The 17,248-nt window shown below is 42.2% G+C and overlaps 1 protein-coding gene across 1 annotated transcript in view; it reads left to right on the forward strand.

Moving 5' to 3' along the window:
- tmx4 (thioredoxin-related transmembrane protein 4) overlaps nt 1-11,940 on the forward strand; it is a 37,306-nt gene extending 25,366 nt beyond the window's left edge. The window contains exons 7-8 of the mRNA XM_063184680.1: nt 3,606-3,678; nt 11,676-11,940. Coding sequence (XP_063040750.1) covers nt 3,606-3,678; nt 11,676-11,926 — 324 coding nt within the window. The 3' untranslated portion in view covers nt 11,927-11,940. The remainder of the gene's footprint in view (nt 1-3,605; nt 3,679-11,675) is intronic.
- The last annotated feature ends 5,308 nt before the right edge of the window (nt 11,941-17,248 follow it).

A 17,248-nucleotide genomic window follows, 5' to 3' on the forward strand; every position in this document is an offset into this window, starting at 1 on the left:
AAAAAAAAAAAAAGTAAAAAAAAAAAATTTTTTTTTTTTTTTTTTTTTACATTTTCGGGAAACTATGGCGGCCAAATTTAAACTATGGCGGGCCGCCATAGTTTCCTCAATGTATGGGAAACACTGTTGGAAGTCAAATTGATTTAATGCTGACACCACTTTCCATCAGCACCATTGTAGCCTACTGTCAGAACACACACACACACACACACACACACACACACACACACACACACACACACACACACACACACACACACACACACACACACACACACACACACACACACGCATTACGTCACTGCTATATATTATATTGTAAGTGCTGTATTACACATGTATAATGTGATTTTGCACCAAGCACAACCTGCAAAATATGGTCGTAATTGGAATGATACTTTCCTAGGCAAATGAGAATAACTTTATTTCCGTGGGATACAGTTACTTCTTTTGTTGTGTCTGAGGTGCAGTTTTGTAGCTTTGCATACTATTTGCATGCATCAAACGCCAAATGTATGAGTTGTCGGCCGTTTCCGTAGCTAACTAGAAGTACACTGTACATTGGTACTCATGTAGTGTATACAGTGGCAGAGGAGGAAGTATGTTGGTCTGTCAGTGGTTCCCAAACTGGGGGTCGGGACCTCTAAGGGAGTCATGGAGATACTACAGGGTGTCGCAGACTTATTAAAAACTTTTTTGGACTATGTTTATGAAAACAGTGGAAAACACTGGTTAAAGGTTTACATAACTCCATAAATTATTTAGTAACTGCTTACTTATAATGCCAATACATATTTCTACTTCTAGAAAGTAGTGGCGTCAAAAATAATCGATTTAGCAATACATTGCAACGCGGGGCAGGACAATTCAATAATCGATATGGCATATGCCATAATTGATGCAGCAATTACAGTGTTTCCCACAGAAATTTTGGAAACTATGGGGGCAGCCGGAATTTTTTTTGTCGGGGGGGGGGGGGGGGGGGGCTTTTCACGCGGGCCTTTTTTTTGGTGGGGTGTTATTCGCGCAGTGTAAATGCAAAATGGCAAAACAATGAGTACAGTATGACATTGGCGCATGGAGAAACTATAGGCCTAGGCCTACATTTCAGCCATTTATATTTTGAGAAAAAAGGCTACATAATACACATGCAGGGGTCTATGTAATGAAAAAAATAATAAAACAAAATAGGAGCAGAGATAAGAATTTAAGATTACTGTGAAATTGTTAACGCATAAACAAAAAGGGTCTAAGAGGATAGGCTATGCCTTTTCCCCACACACCCGATAGGCGTACACATTCTACATGAGGGGTGCTGGTCACAGGGCCAGTTTTTCAAAATTCCTCCCATTAAAAGGGCTGAAAAACAAAGCCTGGGGAGTGTTAGTAAACTCATCCCAACTGTCCCTTCTCTGAAGGTTTTTTATTGCTCCCAAACCGAAGTTAACTACAACTAGAAATACATTCAGAGAACGCAGACCTCCGCCAAGGAAGTTCAGTTCGTTTTGGACATAAGTGGAGTCATGATGTGCATTTAGGCCTATAGGCTACATAGCATTTGTGTTCAGGTAATTGAACCGTCAAGTCGTAACCAAATTATAGTTCTACTGTCTCTTTTATCATTTTCATGTCCTCTAGCTGTGGTCTGTTTAGTTCACCTTTGATTGTTTTATTGGCAAAGTGATTGTTCATGCTATAGCCTATGCCTTCTGTGATTTGCACTTAAGCCTTGAAGCTCATTGCTACATAGTCACATTGTTGATGATTGGCAGCATGCTACCATCTAAAACAAAATACAAATTAAAAAGCACAATTTTCATTGGCCAACACCCGTAGTAGACCTACATATTCTACAGTAGCCTAGTGCAGCGGTCCCCAACGCGCAGTAATAGGCCTATTATATTATATTATTATATATATATAGGCCTATTTTTTTGTAATAACAAGACAACACACTGTGGCTACTTTGAGCCGTTCACTTAATTATTGAATCAGAATGAAATGTGCAAGAATCCCCTTATCCAGTGGCTGTGCATGGATGGTTGTGGAGTGTCAGTTATTGTTTTGGGCTATTTTGGTAAGGCTAAACAAACTTTTGAGAGGTAAATCCACTTCTAAAATTTCTAGCTGTTGCAATATCGTTGCAATATCGACACCAACATTGTGGTGCAAACGCAATTGCTTAGCGAGAGACATGTCGACTCGACTGGGGGAATCATTGCCTACCCCGACACTACAGTTGTTGGAGAAGTTCCTCCTACCTGTGATAGGTTATTCTTGGCGCTGTGGCTGACCCGAGCCTGCTCTCTATTTCGTATTGAAAATCACTGTTCGCCCGGCATCTCCAGCGTTTCATTCGTTATGAAGTCTAGGAACTAGTCTATGGAATGTTTGTAATACTGATGGCTTCAGTGCGCGGGGATTTGGGAAGCAGCAAATCACCGAGGACTAACGCAATTCGCGCGCGCCTTTCTTTGAGCTTCATTTTATATGAATGTTTTGTGACAGCATTGTGAACTTAAACGATCTGCGAGGCTGTAGCTAAGGCTGCTTTTTGATAGCGATTTTGACTGCGGTAGGCTAATGCATTTCACTTCAATGCTCTGCCCCGGTGTGGCTGCGTGAAGGTACGCCAGTTAGGCCTAGTAAGTGGGTGCTGCTCAGGGCTCCTCCTCAGTGGTCCTTGCGCACCCTAGCAGCGTGACGAACACACACAAATTCGGGCCATCACATAACCTCCTGGCGGAGGTAACAACTTGACTAGGCACTTATTTTCTCTATAGGATGTATTTCCTTCAGGAGGAAACTGCGAAGGAAATCGTAATTCAAATCGTGTTTTAACAAAAACGGCAATCGTTAAAAAAAAAAAAAGTAAAAAAAAAAAAAAAATTTTTTTTTTTTTTTTTTTTACATTTTCGGAAACTATGGCGGCCAAATTTAAACTATGGCGGGCCGCCATAGTTTCCTCAATGTATGGGAAACACTGAATTACTTCTATGGGCATTTGAACTTTAAATTTAATTAAAGCACTTCAAAGCATTGAAAAATGCAGGACTGATACACAACAGTCATTAAATGTTATTCAGTATCTGACTGCTTGAACTGCCTCATGACGGATGACAAATTTACCTTGTTTTCAGTGGAAATGTGACAGTAGAAATGTAATGCATTGCAATGCATCGTAGAATCAAACTGAAACGATTCAAATCGAATGCACACCAGAAAGCTGCATACAGTCCCTTGTAATGATGACAGCAGAGCTAATATAAGCTGTCTTTTTCTCATCTGTGCAATCGCACCGCAGCCCTCCTATAGCCTTAAAGCCTCACAGTCACCGTAGTATTATACAATACTGTATTATACAACAGGAGGTGATGTGAATCGGTCTGTCTGCTGCGCTTATGGGGATAATGGGGGTGGCTGCTCTGACGAGTTACATTATCTGCCTTCTTTTTTCTCTTCTCTCTCGCTTGGAAAAGTACAGTAAAGTTGGAGGTTTGCATCACAGGCTTGTACATTCTCATCTCTCATCTCTCTTATCTCTCTCTCTCTCTCTCTCTCTCTCTCTCTCTCTCTCTCTCGCTCTCTCTCTCTCATATTTGCAGTTGCTGGTGTTGATCGCAGACTTCTTTTGGCCTTCGAGACCAAGACACAGTGACAGGACTGCCAGAGGAAAAGGTAAAGCCGAGATTGTTGAATACCAATACAAAGTCAAAAACATACATGTATCACTGATTCTTGAGAAAGGGGCTAAAACAGGTTGTAGTGTTGAAAGAAAAAAACCTAACTGAATTATAAAACGATATGATATATACTCAAAAACTAAGGTCTTGGCTTTTCAGAAATGCACAAGGCCAATCTCCCCATTTTTTTTTTTCAGAAATCAGTCTTTTCTCCGACCATGCCTTATTTTTGTCAACACCGTCAGACACAATTAAAAGCAATTAAAATGGTATTAACCCTCTACTGCATGAATTATTATTTTAATAGAGTAAAACATGTTTCAGTGCTTTTTTAGTGTTTAAATGAGTTAAATAATAGATTTCCAAAGAAAATGTTTAATTTTTTTATTTTTTATTTTATTTTTTCAAGTCAAGTCAAGTCAAGTTGGTTTTATTGTCAATTTCTTTACATGCACTGGTCATACAAAGAATTTGAAATTAAGTTTCTTGCTTTCCCATGCAGACATAGACTAATCTAGGTAAGGACATAGACAGTATAGACATAGACAGTACTCATACATGCACATAAGACAGTATGGACATAGACAGTGCTCATACAGACATTTAAAGTGCAGGACTGGACAAAAGAAGACTTGTAGAGAACATACATTAAGAGGAGGTATTTTGTTGTGCTTTTTTTCTAAAAGTCCTTTGTAGCGTTCTGACATAGTAATGGTAGCATTTGAAGAAAAAAAATGTGTGTGCGTGCGTGCGTGCGTGCGTGCGTGCGTGCGTGTGTGTGTGTGTGTGTGTTTAGTGCAGGTAGAAAGTGCGGTGTGCGTTTGTGTGTGTGTGTGTGTGTATATGAGTTGTGTGTCAGTGTGTGTATGTTTGGGTTTAGTGCAGAAAGTGCAGTGTGCGTGTGCGTGTGCGTGTGCGTGTGCGTGTGCGTGTGCGTGTGTGTGTGTGTGTGTGTGTGTGTATTTTGAGTTAGTGCAGGTTGAAAGTTCAGTCACAGATGTAGTAGTGCAGGTGGAATGTTCAGTCGCAGATATGGTGATGGGGATGAGGGGGAGGGGGGGGGTTGTCAGTGGCCTGGCTGGCTAGAGGCTGACAGTGGAGGGAGAGTGGGTTGAGTGTTCAGTATCTTGATTGCTTGGTGCATCGAGCTGCTTGCAAGCCTGGTGGTACGGGAACAGAGGCGCCTGTACCTCTTTCCAGAGGGCAGGAGGCTGAACAGTTTGTGTGCTGGGTGGCTTGTGTCTTTGATGATCATCAGTGCTTTCCGGGTGAGGCGTGCGGTGTAAATGTCCTGCAGGGAGGGGAGTGGTACTCCAACGATCTTCTTCGCTGTGTTCACAACACGCTGGAGTGTCTTCCTGTTTTTCTCCGTGCAGCTTCCTCCCCACACTGTGATGCAGCTGGACACGACGCTCTCTATGGTTCCTCTGTAGAATGTTGTCATGATGGAGGGTGTAGCACTTGCCTTCTTTAGTTTGCGCAAGAAGTAGAGACCATTAATTTTAATTAAGCTTTTAACTAATGGTTGCCATATGGCAACTTCATGCAGTCGTGGAATCTTGTGTAAAATCAGGATTTTCCTTAAAAAGAGAATTTTCCCTTGATAAATCTTCAATATTTTACTTTCCAAATGTTAAAATTAAAAAAAAAACTCATTAAATTACATAATTAAAAATACATATTTTTAGTATTTGGTGAAAATATTTTTGGTGAAATAGCAAAATATGGTCTACAATTTGGCCCATAGACATGTACACACATTTACATAAAAGCTTTGGAAAAGGTTGTTTACACCTATTTGCAAACATTTGCAATGCATTTTCACATCAAGCATGTCTGAAATTACAAATAAAAGTACAAATGATTAATTTGGCATAAAAATTATAAGAAATATCTGTAAAAAATAGCCTCATACTAATCTAATTCTAAGTCATTCCAGTTGATTGGGGTGAATGGCCAAAAATGTTGTACCATAACTGCATGAAGTTGCCATTTGGCAACCATAACATTTTACCATTTTACAAAAAAACCTTTGCTTCTGAAGTTGTTTTAATGATGAAAAATAACAGTTTACATATTCCAGATAGTGTTTGTATTTTTTTATAACAATATTTTGGGCTGAAATGTTAGTAATACCTTGGTTTATGGAGGCCTTGCGCGATGACCTCCACACACCAAAGTAGGTGATGAAAAAGGGCTTCCTGTGTTTATTTCTTAATCATGTGACCTGAAAAGTTTTTTTGGTTTCAAAGTAAAAGGTTGTCTCATCACAAATAAGTATAAATCAACAGGTAATAGTGCACCCTCTATTTGAAAAACTGGAAAAAGTTTATGGTTGCCATATGGCAACCCCATGCAGTAGAGGGTTAATTTGGTTGCGTATATATCTGAAGTTTTTAAGTCATTATGTGTATTTTTTGGCTCACACATATGCCTTTGAATGTAAAAAAAATCACTTTTGTTCTATTTTAATACTGTTTCACTAATTTTAAAATATGTACAGTCATACAGTGCTTACTTTACGCCTAAATAGAACAAACATTTTTTTGTTATTTCACAAATATTCGTGTAGGCTTCCATTTGCTCATAATAATTCAATAACTCCTAAGAAAAATGTTGTAAGCACATTCATTTAAAATATCCAAAAGTCCTTCTTACAGTGGTGACTTAAGAATTGCCGGTGGTGACAGTAATCTGAGGGTGGTGACAGTGGCCTCATAATTACCTACATTTAACAAAATAAGTAGCACTCTCGCGTCAATGACGTCTTGCATAAAGACTTTATATATGTGTGCGTACAGTGTTTGTGCGTGTGTTTTTTCTCCCTCAGCTAGAATGTCTAGGAAGTAGGTCACTGATTCTTGAGAATGAGACAGAAAGAGGTTCTAAGTTGTTCAAATCCAAAATATAGAGGTGTATCATTAAAGTGATACTGTCCCATTTTTGGAAATAAGCTTAATTTACACCTCTCATTGAGTAAGATAATAGAGTTTTACCGTTATCCTATACTTTAAACCGTTCTCTGAGTATGGCAGTGCAAATTTTACCTCCATGCTAGCAGTTAATATTGAGTCCTATGAGACCAGCTGGTGGCTAACTGGTGTCATAGGTCTCAATGTTAACTGCTAGCTTGGAGGTAAAATTTGCACTGCTATAACATTTCATTTTCGCTCTGTTTCTTGGGTGCTTCATACCTCTTCTGAAAAAAGTTTATATTAACATTAATGTAATATAATACTATTAAAACCTCCGACGGTGTTGACAGTTTATGGTTGGGACAATACCAGTGTCCAAACAAATGAACAAATTGAGGAGAAAATGGTAAACTTACAGGAGCTGCAGTGATGGTGAAGTATGCAGTAGAGCTAAAGGTTTGAAAAGGGGTCCTCAGCAATGACAATACCTGATTTTATTGTCTTTTTAAAAAAAAATCTGACGGTGGTGACGAAGATGCGTTACACATTTTGAGCAATCAGAGAATAATAGTAAATATTGTGTTACACTCACTATGTGCATATATGTAGAACCACTTCAATATGTTCTTCCACGTCACAGTGATTATTCAATTCCATCAGTGATTTTATTTTATTTGAAGTCAATTGAAATGATGATGTCTGCCCTTGAACAGCCCTTTTTACAAGGTGTGGGCAGGTTTGTAGCCATGAAAAGTAATACAATTATACTTAAAGGAACACTGTGTGGGATTTTTAGTTGTTTATTTCCAGAATTCATGCTGCCCATTCACTAATGTTACCTTTTTCATGAATACTTACCACCACCATCAAATTCTAAGTATTCATTATGACTGGAAAAATTGCACTTTTCATACATGAAAAGGGGGATCTTCTCCATGGTCTGCCATTTTGAATTTCCAAAAATAGCCATTTTAGCTGCAAAAATGACTCTGAAATGAAATGAAATGAAAATATTTGTTTATTACTTTGTAAATTTTCATGAAAAGATCAAATTTGGAAATAGGCAGCCCAGTTTCAATAAGCAGCATAGTTGCAGTACCTTTTTTGGCCATTTCCTGCACAGTGTACCTTTAAATATTTCAAACAACTGTGCATTTGTGTAACAGACCCCTTAGTCATTACCTGGATTCATTTTGCACATGAAAGTATGGTTGATTTTTAACATAAATAGAACTTTTATTGCTGGAACATGTTTTTGCCAAACTTTCAAGACTCAGTGGTATATTGTATTATATGAGAAAATAATAACTTGTAAAAAGTAATTTTCCGCATACCTTTCCCTTATTATTATTGCGTCTCTGAATTAACCAAACAATGCATGGTATAGATCGCACAAAAGATTGTTTCTTTTTTTTCTCTCTTTTTATTCATCCATTGCAGGTAAAGACTATACAGCCCCCAGTTAGGAGGCACATCAGATATTGAAAGGATATGAACCTGTAAAAAGTAAAAACGTATATTTGATATCATATTTGCATATTTGATCCATATCATTTTCAAAACCAACCGATCCTTTCACACATACCTTAGAAATAATCCGACTGGTTAGATCAGCTTCACTCTGAAACGTTCTGGCATGTTTCATTTGATGTCATTGATGACAAGAAAACTTAAAAATACATCAGAAACCCAGCCCACTCACCAAGCTCTACTGCATGCAAATATTTGTGTTTTTTTTCCTTTCCCATCTGCATTCTCACATGTATTTTCTGACCTCATCTGTTTTTTCACAGATGATCTGAGGAAATAGATGACGATCACTTTTGTTTTGTCAAATTGTTCAGCCTTAATGCAAATTATTTAGTAGTTCTTTCTTTTCTTTGTCCTACTACTTTCTCTCGTGTCTGTGAGGTAGCCGTGGCCTAATGGTTAAGAAGAGGGACTTTAGATCAGAAGGTTGCCGGTTCAAATACCACCCTGGCAGTCCCTACCGCATTCCATGTCTAAAGTGCCCTTGAGCAAGGCACCTTACCCCATACTTCTCCAGGGACTGTAACCTATACCCTGTGAATAATCGTCGGACAAATGCTCCAAGCTGTAGAATCATACTTACTGCGTCTTTTTCTTCTGCTATCACTGTGTTTCCTGAACTCAGGAGCAGAGCTGTCAGAACTAAAAGTAAAAGTAAATGAATGGTGTAAGTACAACACTAGCACATATCTGTTACACCATTTACTCTACTGTACCTAATGATATGGATAGACAGTCTGTATTGTTACTGAAAACCCCCAAAAACAAGGACCCACCACAAACTCGATCCAACAAGTGCAGTCAGGGTCGAATTAAGATGGCCTGGTGCCCCTATGCCACAGGTTGCTGTGGAGCCCCCTGGAGGGCACATTTTGAAACAAATTTACAAAGACGGTGTCATGAGTACAAACTAGGAATTAAGGATAACATGTCTACCAACTGTACTCAGGTTTTATAGTCAGTTTCTTCATATGCACAGGTCATACAAGGAAATTGAAATTATGTTTCTCTTGCTATACCATGAAAGGACATAGACATACACAGGACTGACATTTACAGACTGACAACAAAGTGCAAGACAGGACAAGCAACACTGATGGACCAATAACAGTAAAGTGATGAAGTACTAAATAATAACATGAGCATTTAACATTGATGAGTGACAGTGAAGAACCAGTGATAAACAATTTACAATAATTGATAGAGTATGAATAACAATAGAACATTTAACATTCAACATTCAACATGTAGGGGAAAATAATAGGAGACATAATAATAGTAAAATACAGAATAAGTTACTGTGCTACACACAGTGCAGTCCAGCATAGTATATTGTAGTCCAGTGGTCAAGTAGCAGTATTTTAGCAGCATAGTTGGAGGTGCAAAGTCACAAAGTGGAAACATTTCTTGGTAGTGGAGATTTGAGAGTGCAGGTAAGGTGCAGTCACATGGAGCAGTTACATAGGTTGTGGTTGTCTGTACTGTTGTTGTATTGTGGTGTGATGTGAGTGAGTGAGTGAGTGAGTGAGTGAGTGAGTGAGTGAGTGAGTGAGTGAGTGAGTGAGTGAGTGAGTGAGTGAGTGAGTGAGTGAGTGAGTGAGTGAGTGAGTGAGTGAGTGAGTGAGTGAGTGAGTGAGTGAGTGAGTGAGTGAGTGAGTGAGTGAGTGAGTGAGTGAGTGAGTGAGTGAGTGAGTGAGTGAGTGAGTGAGTGAGTGAGTGAGTGAGTGAGTGAGTGAGTGAGTGAGTGAGTGAGTGAGTGAGTGAGTGAGCGAGCGAGCGAGCGAGCGAGCGTCTTCTGCCTGTCAGCATCCTGATGGACTGGTGGATGAAACTGTTGGCCTGTCTGGTGGTTCTGGACTGGAGGTTCCTGTACCTCTTTCCGGAGGACAGGAGCCTGAGGGCTTTGTGGGTGAGGCGGGCAGTGTAGATGTCTTGCAGGGAGGGGAGAAGTGCCTTGATGATCTTCCCAGCTGTGTTCACTCTATGCTGCAGGGTTTTCCTGTTGTCGTAAGTAGAGCTCCTGTCCCATACCATGATGCAGCTGGTGATGATGCTATCAATGGTTCCTCTGTAGAAGGTGGTCATGATGGTGGGGCACTGGCATGCCTCAGTTTGCACAGGAAGTAGACGCATTGCTGGGCTTTCTTGGCCAGTGATGCAGTGTTGGTGGTCCAGAGGTTGGAGGTCATCACTGATGTGCACTCCAAGGATTTTCGTGCTGCTCATTCTCTCCACAGCAGCACCATTGATGGTCAGTGGCAAGAGTTGGCGGTGACCTTTCTGGAAGTTGACACCAATCTCCTTTGTCTTACTGACATTCAGTAGGGGGTTGTTGTTGCTGCACCACTTGGCTAGGTGGTCAATCTCTGTCCTGTAGTGTGTCTTGTCGCCGTTGGTGATGAGACACACCAGGGTTGTGTCATCTGCAAACTTCACCAGGTGGTTGGTGCTGTGGGTTGTTTTGCAGTCGTGTGTGAGCAGGGTGAAGAGCAGAGGGTTGGGCACACACCCTTATGGTACTCCTGTGCTCAGTGTCATGGTGTCCGAGGTGTTGTTGCCAACACGCACGGCTTGTGTCTCTGGTACAGGAAGTCTAGCAGCCAGTTGCAGTTCTGAGGCCCAGTTTGTCCAGTTTGCATATCAGTTGTTGGGGTATGCTGGTATTGAATGCAGAGCTGAAGTCAATGAATCGCATTCTCACATATGAGTCCTTTTTCTCCAGGTGAGTGAGGGCTGGGTGTAGAGCTGAGCTGGTGGCGTCCTCTGGAGAGCCGGGCTCTGTATGCGATTTGAAAGGAGTGCGAAGCACATTGTGATGATGGGTGTCAGTGCTACAGGACGGTAGTCGTTGAAGCAGAATATGGATTACTTCTTTGGCACCGGTATAATGGTTGCTGCTCTGAAGCAGGAGGGGACGGTGGCTTGTTGTAGTGAGGTGTTGAAGATGTCAGTGAAGACATGTTTTAGTTCCTCAGCACAGTCTTTCAGTACCCGTCCAGGGATGTTGTCAGGGCCTGTTGCTTTGTGTGGGTTGATCTTGGTGAGTGCTTTCTTCACGCTATCAACAGATAGACACAGTGCCTGGTCGTGTGGCGGGGAAGGTGTTTTCTCTGGGTGGGTCTTGTTTTGTTCCTCGAAGCGTGCAAAAAAGCTGTTGAGGTTGTTCAGCAGGGATGTGTTGTTTTCGCAGCATCAAGGTGACGGCTTGTAGTCTGTGATCGCTTGGATGCCCTTCCATAAGCTCTGTGCATCTTTGCCATCACGGAAGTGGGAGGTTATTTTCTGTGTGTAGTCTTGTTTTGCCTTCCTAATGCCTCGTGACAGGTTGGCCCTTGCTGTTTTCAGGCCCGCTTCATCCCCAGCTCAACATGACAGATACATTTTTCAATATTGCATCTTGTCAAAATTCTGCAATTTTTCACTTTTGGCCGGTCAGGGGCCCCCTTGCAGGTGGGGGGGGGCTAGTCTGCAGCCATGTCTTTTATGGGCGCTGCCCACACAGACGAACCATGAACTGTTTCTTCTTTTTACTTTCACTTTTGCTCAGGAGCGATGGACGAGGGTTCCGAGGGCGAGCTGGAGGAACCCTTCCTGGAGGAAGAGGAGAGGAGGGCGGCATGGGACGCGGACAACGAGCTAGTCTCCGGTGAAGACTCCGGCGCGGAAGACGACGCCACGCCTGTTGCAGAGGTTTCGGACGATACCACGGTGACTCCCTCGCAAGACGAAGCCCCCACGGACCTGAGGAAAAGGAGGCCCCCACAGCAGGAGCCCCAGAGCACCTCAGACGGCACCTAATGTCACCTCTTGCCTATCACTTCTCACATGACATCATTAAAGGGGTATGCCACTATTTTGGGGCTTAATACAGTTAAAATCGTTGGCTGGGGTTTATATGCTACACGGATCCATTGACTTTCACTAGCTTAGCGACATATTCCCTCTTTTAACTTGTCTTAAAGCAAGACAACGCTTAACATGAAAAATAAGACACTTTACCACCTTTATAAACCCTGGTCAACGATTTTAACTGTATTAAGCCCCAAAATAGTGGCATACCCCTTTAATGCCTAACCGTAACCCCCTACATCCCACATGACGTTCACCCCAAATACCTAATGCCATCGTCGCAGCCCCCTCCCTGCCATTGTGATATCCAGCCTGAATACCTAATGTCCGCCTAATGTCACTTCTGACCTCCCACATGACGTCTAACACAAATGCCCAACATCATTCCCTACATCAGTGATTCTTAACCTGGGGTGCAGTCACGCCCTGTTTGTGTTGAAGTTGTGACAATAATTAGGCTTGTGAATTATAATTAAGCCGAATCAAAACCAAATTGTGTTTTGGTCCCCATTCAAAGTCATTAAAGGAGAAATCCGGTGTGAAATGGCTTATGTTGTGTTAAAATGTGATGCTGAGCCCTAACTTTTGCCACATACCTCGCCTCCTTAGGGCCGTTTGTAGAGGCTGTGTCACAGCACGGCTACAGCCCGCACCACAGAAGGTCTACAGATACAGACACTTCACTCACTCGATCCATACCTGCAGTTCACCTAGAGGGCGCTGTCGTGAGAGCGCAGAACTCATTGCGAATGGAGTCTGCACTCACCTGTTGGCACCCCAAGAGTGTCTGTACTGTAGACCTTCTGTGGTGAAGGTTGTGCCGTGCTGTGACACAACCTCTTCAAACGGCCCTGTTTCTGTGCACTAGCAAAGTTCTTTATGCCTCGTTTTACATGTCAATAACCCCGGGACTCTGTGGAAGGAAGTATTGAGCAACTTTGAGCCTCGTAAATGGGTGGAAAGTAGAGATTTATAACGATGGCTAAACAGGTGCCGGTCCATCTCAGCACAAGCTACATTTCACCTAGCTCTTGGAATTCTGATTAGCGCTCGGACTTCGGAATGGATGCCTATGGATGCGAGGTATGTGGCATCAGCATAACGTTTTAGCACAACGTAAGCCATTTCACACCGGATTTCTCCTTTAAGGTATTGATTGATGTCTCAAGCAAGAATCTTTGTAATTAATCACTTAAATATTTTTTATTGCGTATACACGTGTTGGAAGTTTGAGTTGGGGGTGCATGGCTTGTCTCGAGCACAGGTAAGGGGGTGCTTTAAGAAAAAAAGGTTAAGAACGACTGCCCTGCGTCCTACATAACGTCCACCACAAATATCTTATGTCCCCCATTGTCACTTCCCATCTAATGTCTCATCTTCCCAAGAGATTTTGATGAGAAAGAGGAGGCCATACTGTAGCAGGAGCCTCAGAGCTCTGACCTTCGAACCCTGACATGATGTCCAACAGAAATGCCTAACATCATCCCCTACCTACCGCATGCGTGGCAGCCATGGCCTAAAGATTATGGAGTTGGTCTTTCAATCTGGGCTTTGTTGGTTCAAATCCCACCCTTACCTCTCCCTACACCTACACCTAAGGCTGAAGTGCCATTGAGGCAAGGCACCCAGCCACACATGGCTCCAAGGACTGTAACCAGTACTCTGTAAAAACACACATCATCGAACACAAATGCCCACCCTCACACACAACGGCACCTCTAATGCCTAATGTCCTCCATAACTCTGACCTACATGTACTGTGCAACATAACATCCACCCCAAGCACCTACTCCACATATCAACACCTATAGCTTCCAGAGTGGTGGAGTAGGAAACTTCAGACAGTCATGGGTAAGCGGTCAGGGTGTCAGATGTGTAGCCCAAAGTTTTGTCGGTTTGACTCCCGACCCGCCAAGTTGGTGGAGGAAGTAATTAACCAGTGCTCTCCACATCCTCCTACTTGACTGAGGTACCCTGAGCATGGTACCGTCCCTTTCAAGCGCCATTGGGGGCTGCCCCCTTCCACGGGTGAGTCATAAATGCAATTTCGTTGTGTGCAGTATTCACTTGTGTGCTGTGTAGTGCTGTGTAGTGCTGTGTCACAATGACAATGGGAGTTGGAGTTTCCCAGTTGGGCTTTCTGTTTCCACAACTTGGAGCTCTTCTGAGAAGCATGTAAGGACCCGCTATCCCCAGCTCCCACCACCCACATAACGTAACGACTTGCTATCCCCAGCCCCCACCACCCACGTAATGTAACGTCCACACAAATGTCTCCCCTCCCTCCAGCCATATAATGTCCTGCCCAAATGTCTAACCTTCCCTAGTTTAATCCCAAATGTCTAACCTTCCCCCATTTCAGCCCAAATGTCTAACCTTCCCTAGATTCACTCCTAATGCCTCACCTTCCTTGCCTGGTTACCACCAGACCTATTCACAAGTGTCCATTCAACCAACTGCAGTCATCACCTTTCAATGCCTCCCTGCTCTCCAATTTGAGACCATGATCTGGAACCCTCGCTGAGGGATATATTCCATGCTGTCTTTCAGATCAGAACGATTGTGAAAAGCAGCATGGGATTTCCTAGGCAATAACCTTCCAATTTCATCCCAAATGCCTAACCTTCTCTAGTTTCACCACCTGTGGGCAGAGCGGAGTTGTTCATGGCAGTTGCAATGTTTTTTTGATCGATATGGTCATGGTTAAAGACGGTTGCATACAAATCACATAGTTATTAGTTTGTTTGTCAGCAAATAAAGTCACAGACGGTATACTGAAATTACTCAAGTAGATGCTCTAAATAAGAATGTGTATCTGAATAGTAGCAATAGAATTGCAACTAATCTTCAGGGGTTTTTTAATATAATTTGTCGGGTTTGCACCCACTGAAAAAAAAAAGCGGACGTATAGGGGAGAGAAGGACGCTATAGGAAATAGGTGATTTCACCATGTTTTTGCATCTATCCACAATGTTTGCTGGGTAACACTTTATTTGAATGGTGCTTTAATTACACTGTACTTACCCATTAGGTACAGTGGAATAACTGCTATAGTATCATATAAGTACAACTGTGGTATATGTTATGACATTTTATATTTTATGTTTCTACATATCATAATGACAAAAACGACCATAATGTACTATGACGTGGTTTTATAATACTTTGCCAAAGTGATGAATTCTTCCAGGGAGGCAAAGGGCTGGACTGAGGCCCAACCCAAGTCACCCTTGGTATGTAGATACACAAAAATACACATTGTGAGTATGACGTGTAAGGGTTAACGTTCGGCGAGAAGGTCGCTACCGTGGAATAGCAGCATGACAGAGAGAATCTTTAGACCCCGATGCGGAGCGGACTTGTTCTCTCAAACAGTGCCGTTGTGGAACACCGCTAGGCAACAGCAGTGTTTCCCACAGAAATTTTGGAAACTATGGGGGCAGCCGGAATTTTTTTTGTCGGGGGGGGGGCGCGTCTTTTCACGCGGGCCTTTTTTTTGGTGGGGTGTTATTCGCGCAGTGTAAATGCAAAATGGCAAAACAATGAGTACAGTATGACATTGGCGCATGGAGAAACTATAGGCCTAGGCCTACATTTCAGCCATTTATATTTTGAGAAAAAAGGCTACATAATACACATGCAGGGGTCTATGTAATGAAAAAAAAAAATAGGAGCAGAGATAAGAATTTAAGATCACTGTGAAATTGATAACGCATAAACAAAAAGGGTCTAAGAGGGTAGGCTATGTCTTTTCCCCACACACACATAGGCGTACACATTCTACATGAGGGGTGCTGGTCACAGGGCCAGTTTTTCAAAATTCCTCCCATTAAAGGGCTGAAAAAACAAAGCCTGGGGAGTGTTAGTAAAATCATCCCAATTGTCCCTTCTCTGAAGGTTTTTTTATTGCTCCCAAACCGAAGTTAACTAGAAATGCATTCAGAGAATGCAGACCTCCGCCAAGGAAGTTCAGTTCGTTTTGGACATAAGTGGAGTCATGATGTGGTTTCATGCATTTAGGCCTATAGGCTACATAGCATTTGTGTTCAGGTAATTGAACCGTCAAGTCGTAACCAAATTATAGTTCTACTGTCTCTTTTATCATTTTCATGTCCTCTAGCTGTGGTCTGTTTAGTTCACCTTTGATTGTTTTATTGGCAAAGTGATTGTTCATGCTATAGCCTATGCCTTCTGTGATTTGCAAATGCACTTAAGCCTTGAAGCTCATTGCTACATAGTCACATTGTTGATGATTGGCAGCATGCTACCATCTAAAAACAAAATACAAATTAAAAAGCACAATTTTCATTGGCCAACACCCGTAGTAGACCTACATATTCTACAGTAGTGCAGCGGTCCCCAACGCGCAGTAATTAGGCCTATTATATTATATTATTATATATATTATAGGCCTATTTTTTTTGTAATAACAAGGACAAACACACTGTGGCTACTTTGAGCCGTTCATTTAATTATTGAATCAGAATGGAAATGTGCAAGAATCCCCTTATCCAGTGGCTGTGCATGGATGGTTGTGGAGTGTCAGTTATTGTTTTGGGTTATTTAGTAAGGCTAAACAAACTTTTGAGAGGTAAATCCACTTCTAAAATTTCTAGCTGTTGCAATATCGTTGCAATATCGACACCAACATTGTGGTGCAAACGCAATTGCTTAGCGAGAGACATGTCGACTCGACTGGGGGAATCATTGCCTACCCCGACACTACAGTTGTTGGAGAAGTTCCTCCTACCTGTGATAGGTCTTGGCGCTGTGGCTTGACCCGAGCCTGCTCTCTATTTCGTATTGAAAATCACTGTTCGCCGCATCTCCAGCGTTCATTCGTTATGAAGTCTAGGAACTAGTCTATGGAATGTTTGTAATACTGATGGCTTCAGTGCGCGGGGATTTGGGAAGCAGCAAATCACCGTGGACTAACGCAATTCGCGCGCGCCTTTCTTTGAGCTTCATTTTATATGAATGTTTTGTGACAGCATTGTGAACTTAAACGATCTGCGAGGCTGTAGCTAAGGCTGCTTTTTGATAGCGATTTTGACTGCGGTAGGCTAATGCATTTCACTTCAATGCTCTGCCCCGGTGTGGCTGCGTGAAGGTACGCCAGTTAGGCCTAGTAAGTGGGTGCTGCTCAGGGCTCCTCCTCAGTGGTCCTTGCGCACCCTAGCAGCGTGACGAACACACACAAATTCGGGCCATCACATAACCTCCTGGCGGAGGTAACAACTTGACTAGGCACTTATTTTCTCTATAGGATGT

The sequence above is a fragment of the Engraulis encrasicolus genome, chromosome 19 (assembly GCF_034702125.1).
Source record: "Engraulis encrasicolus isolate BLACKSEA-1 chromosome 19, IST_EnEncr_1.0, whole genome shotgun sequence".
Lineage (NCBI taxonomy): Eukaryota > Metazoa > Chordata > Actinopteri > Clupeiformes > Engraulidae > Engraulis > Engraulis encrasicolus.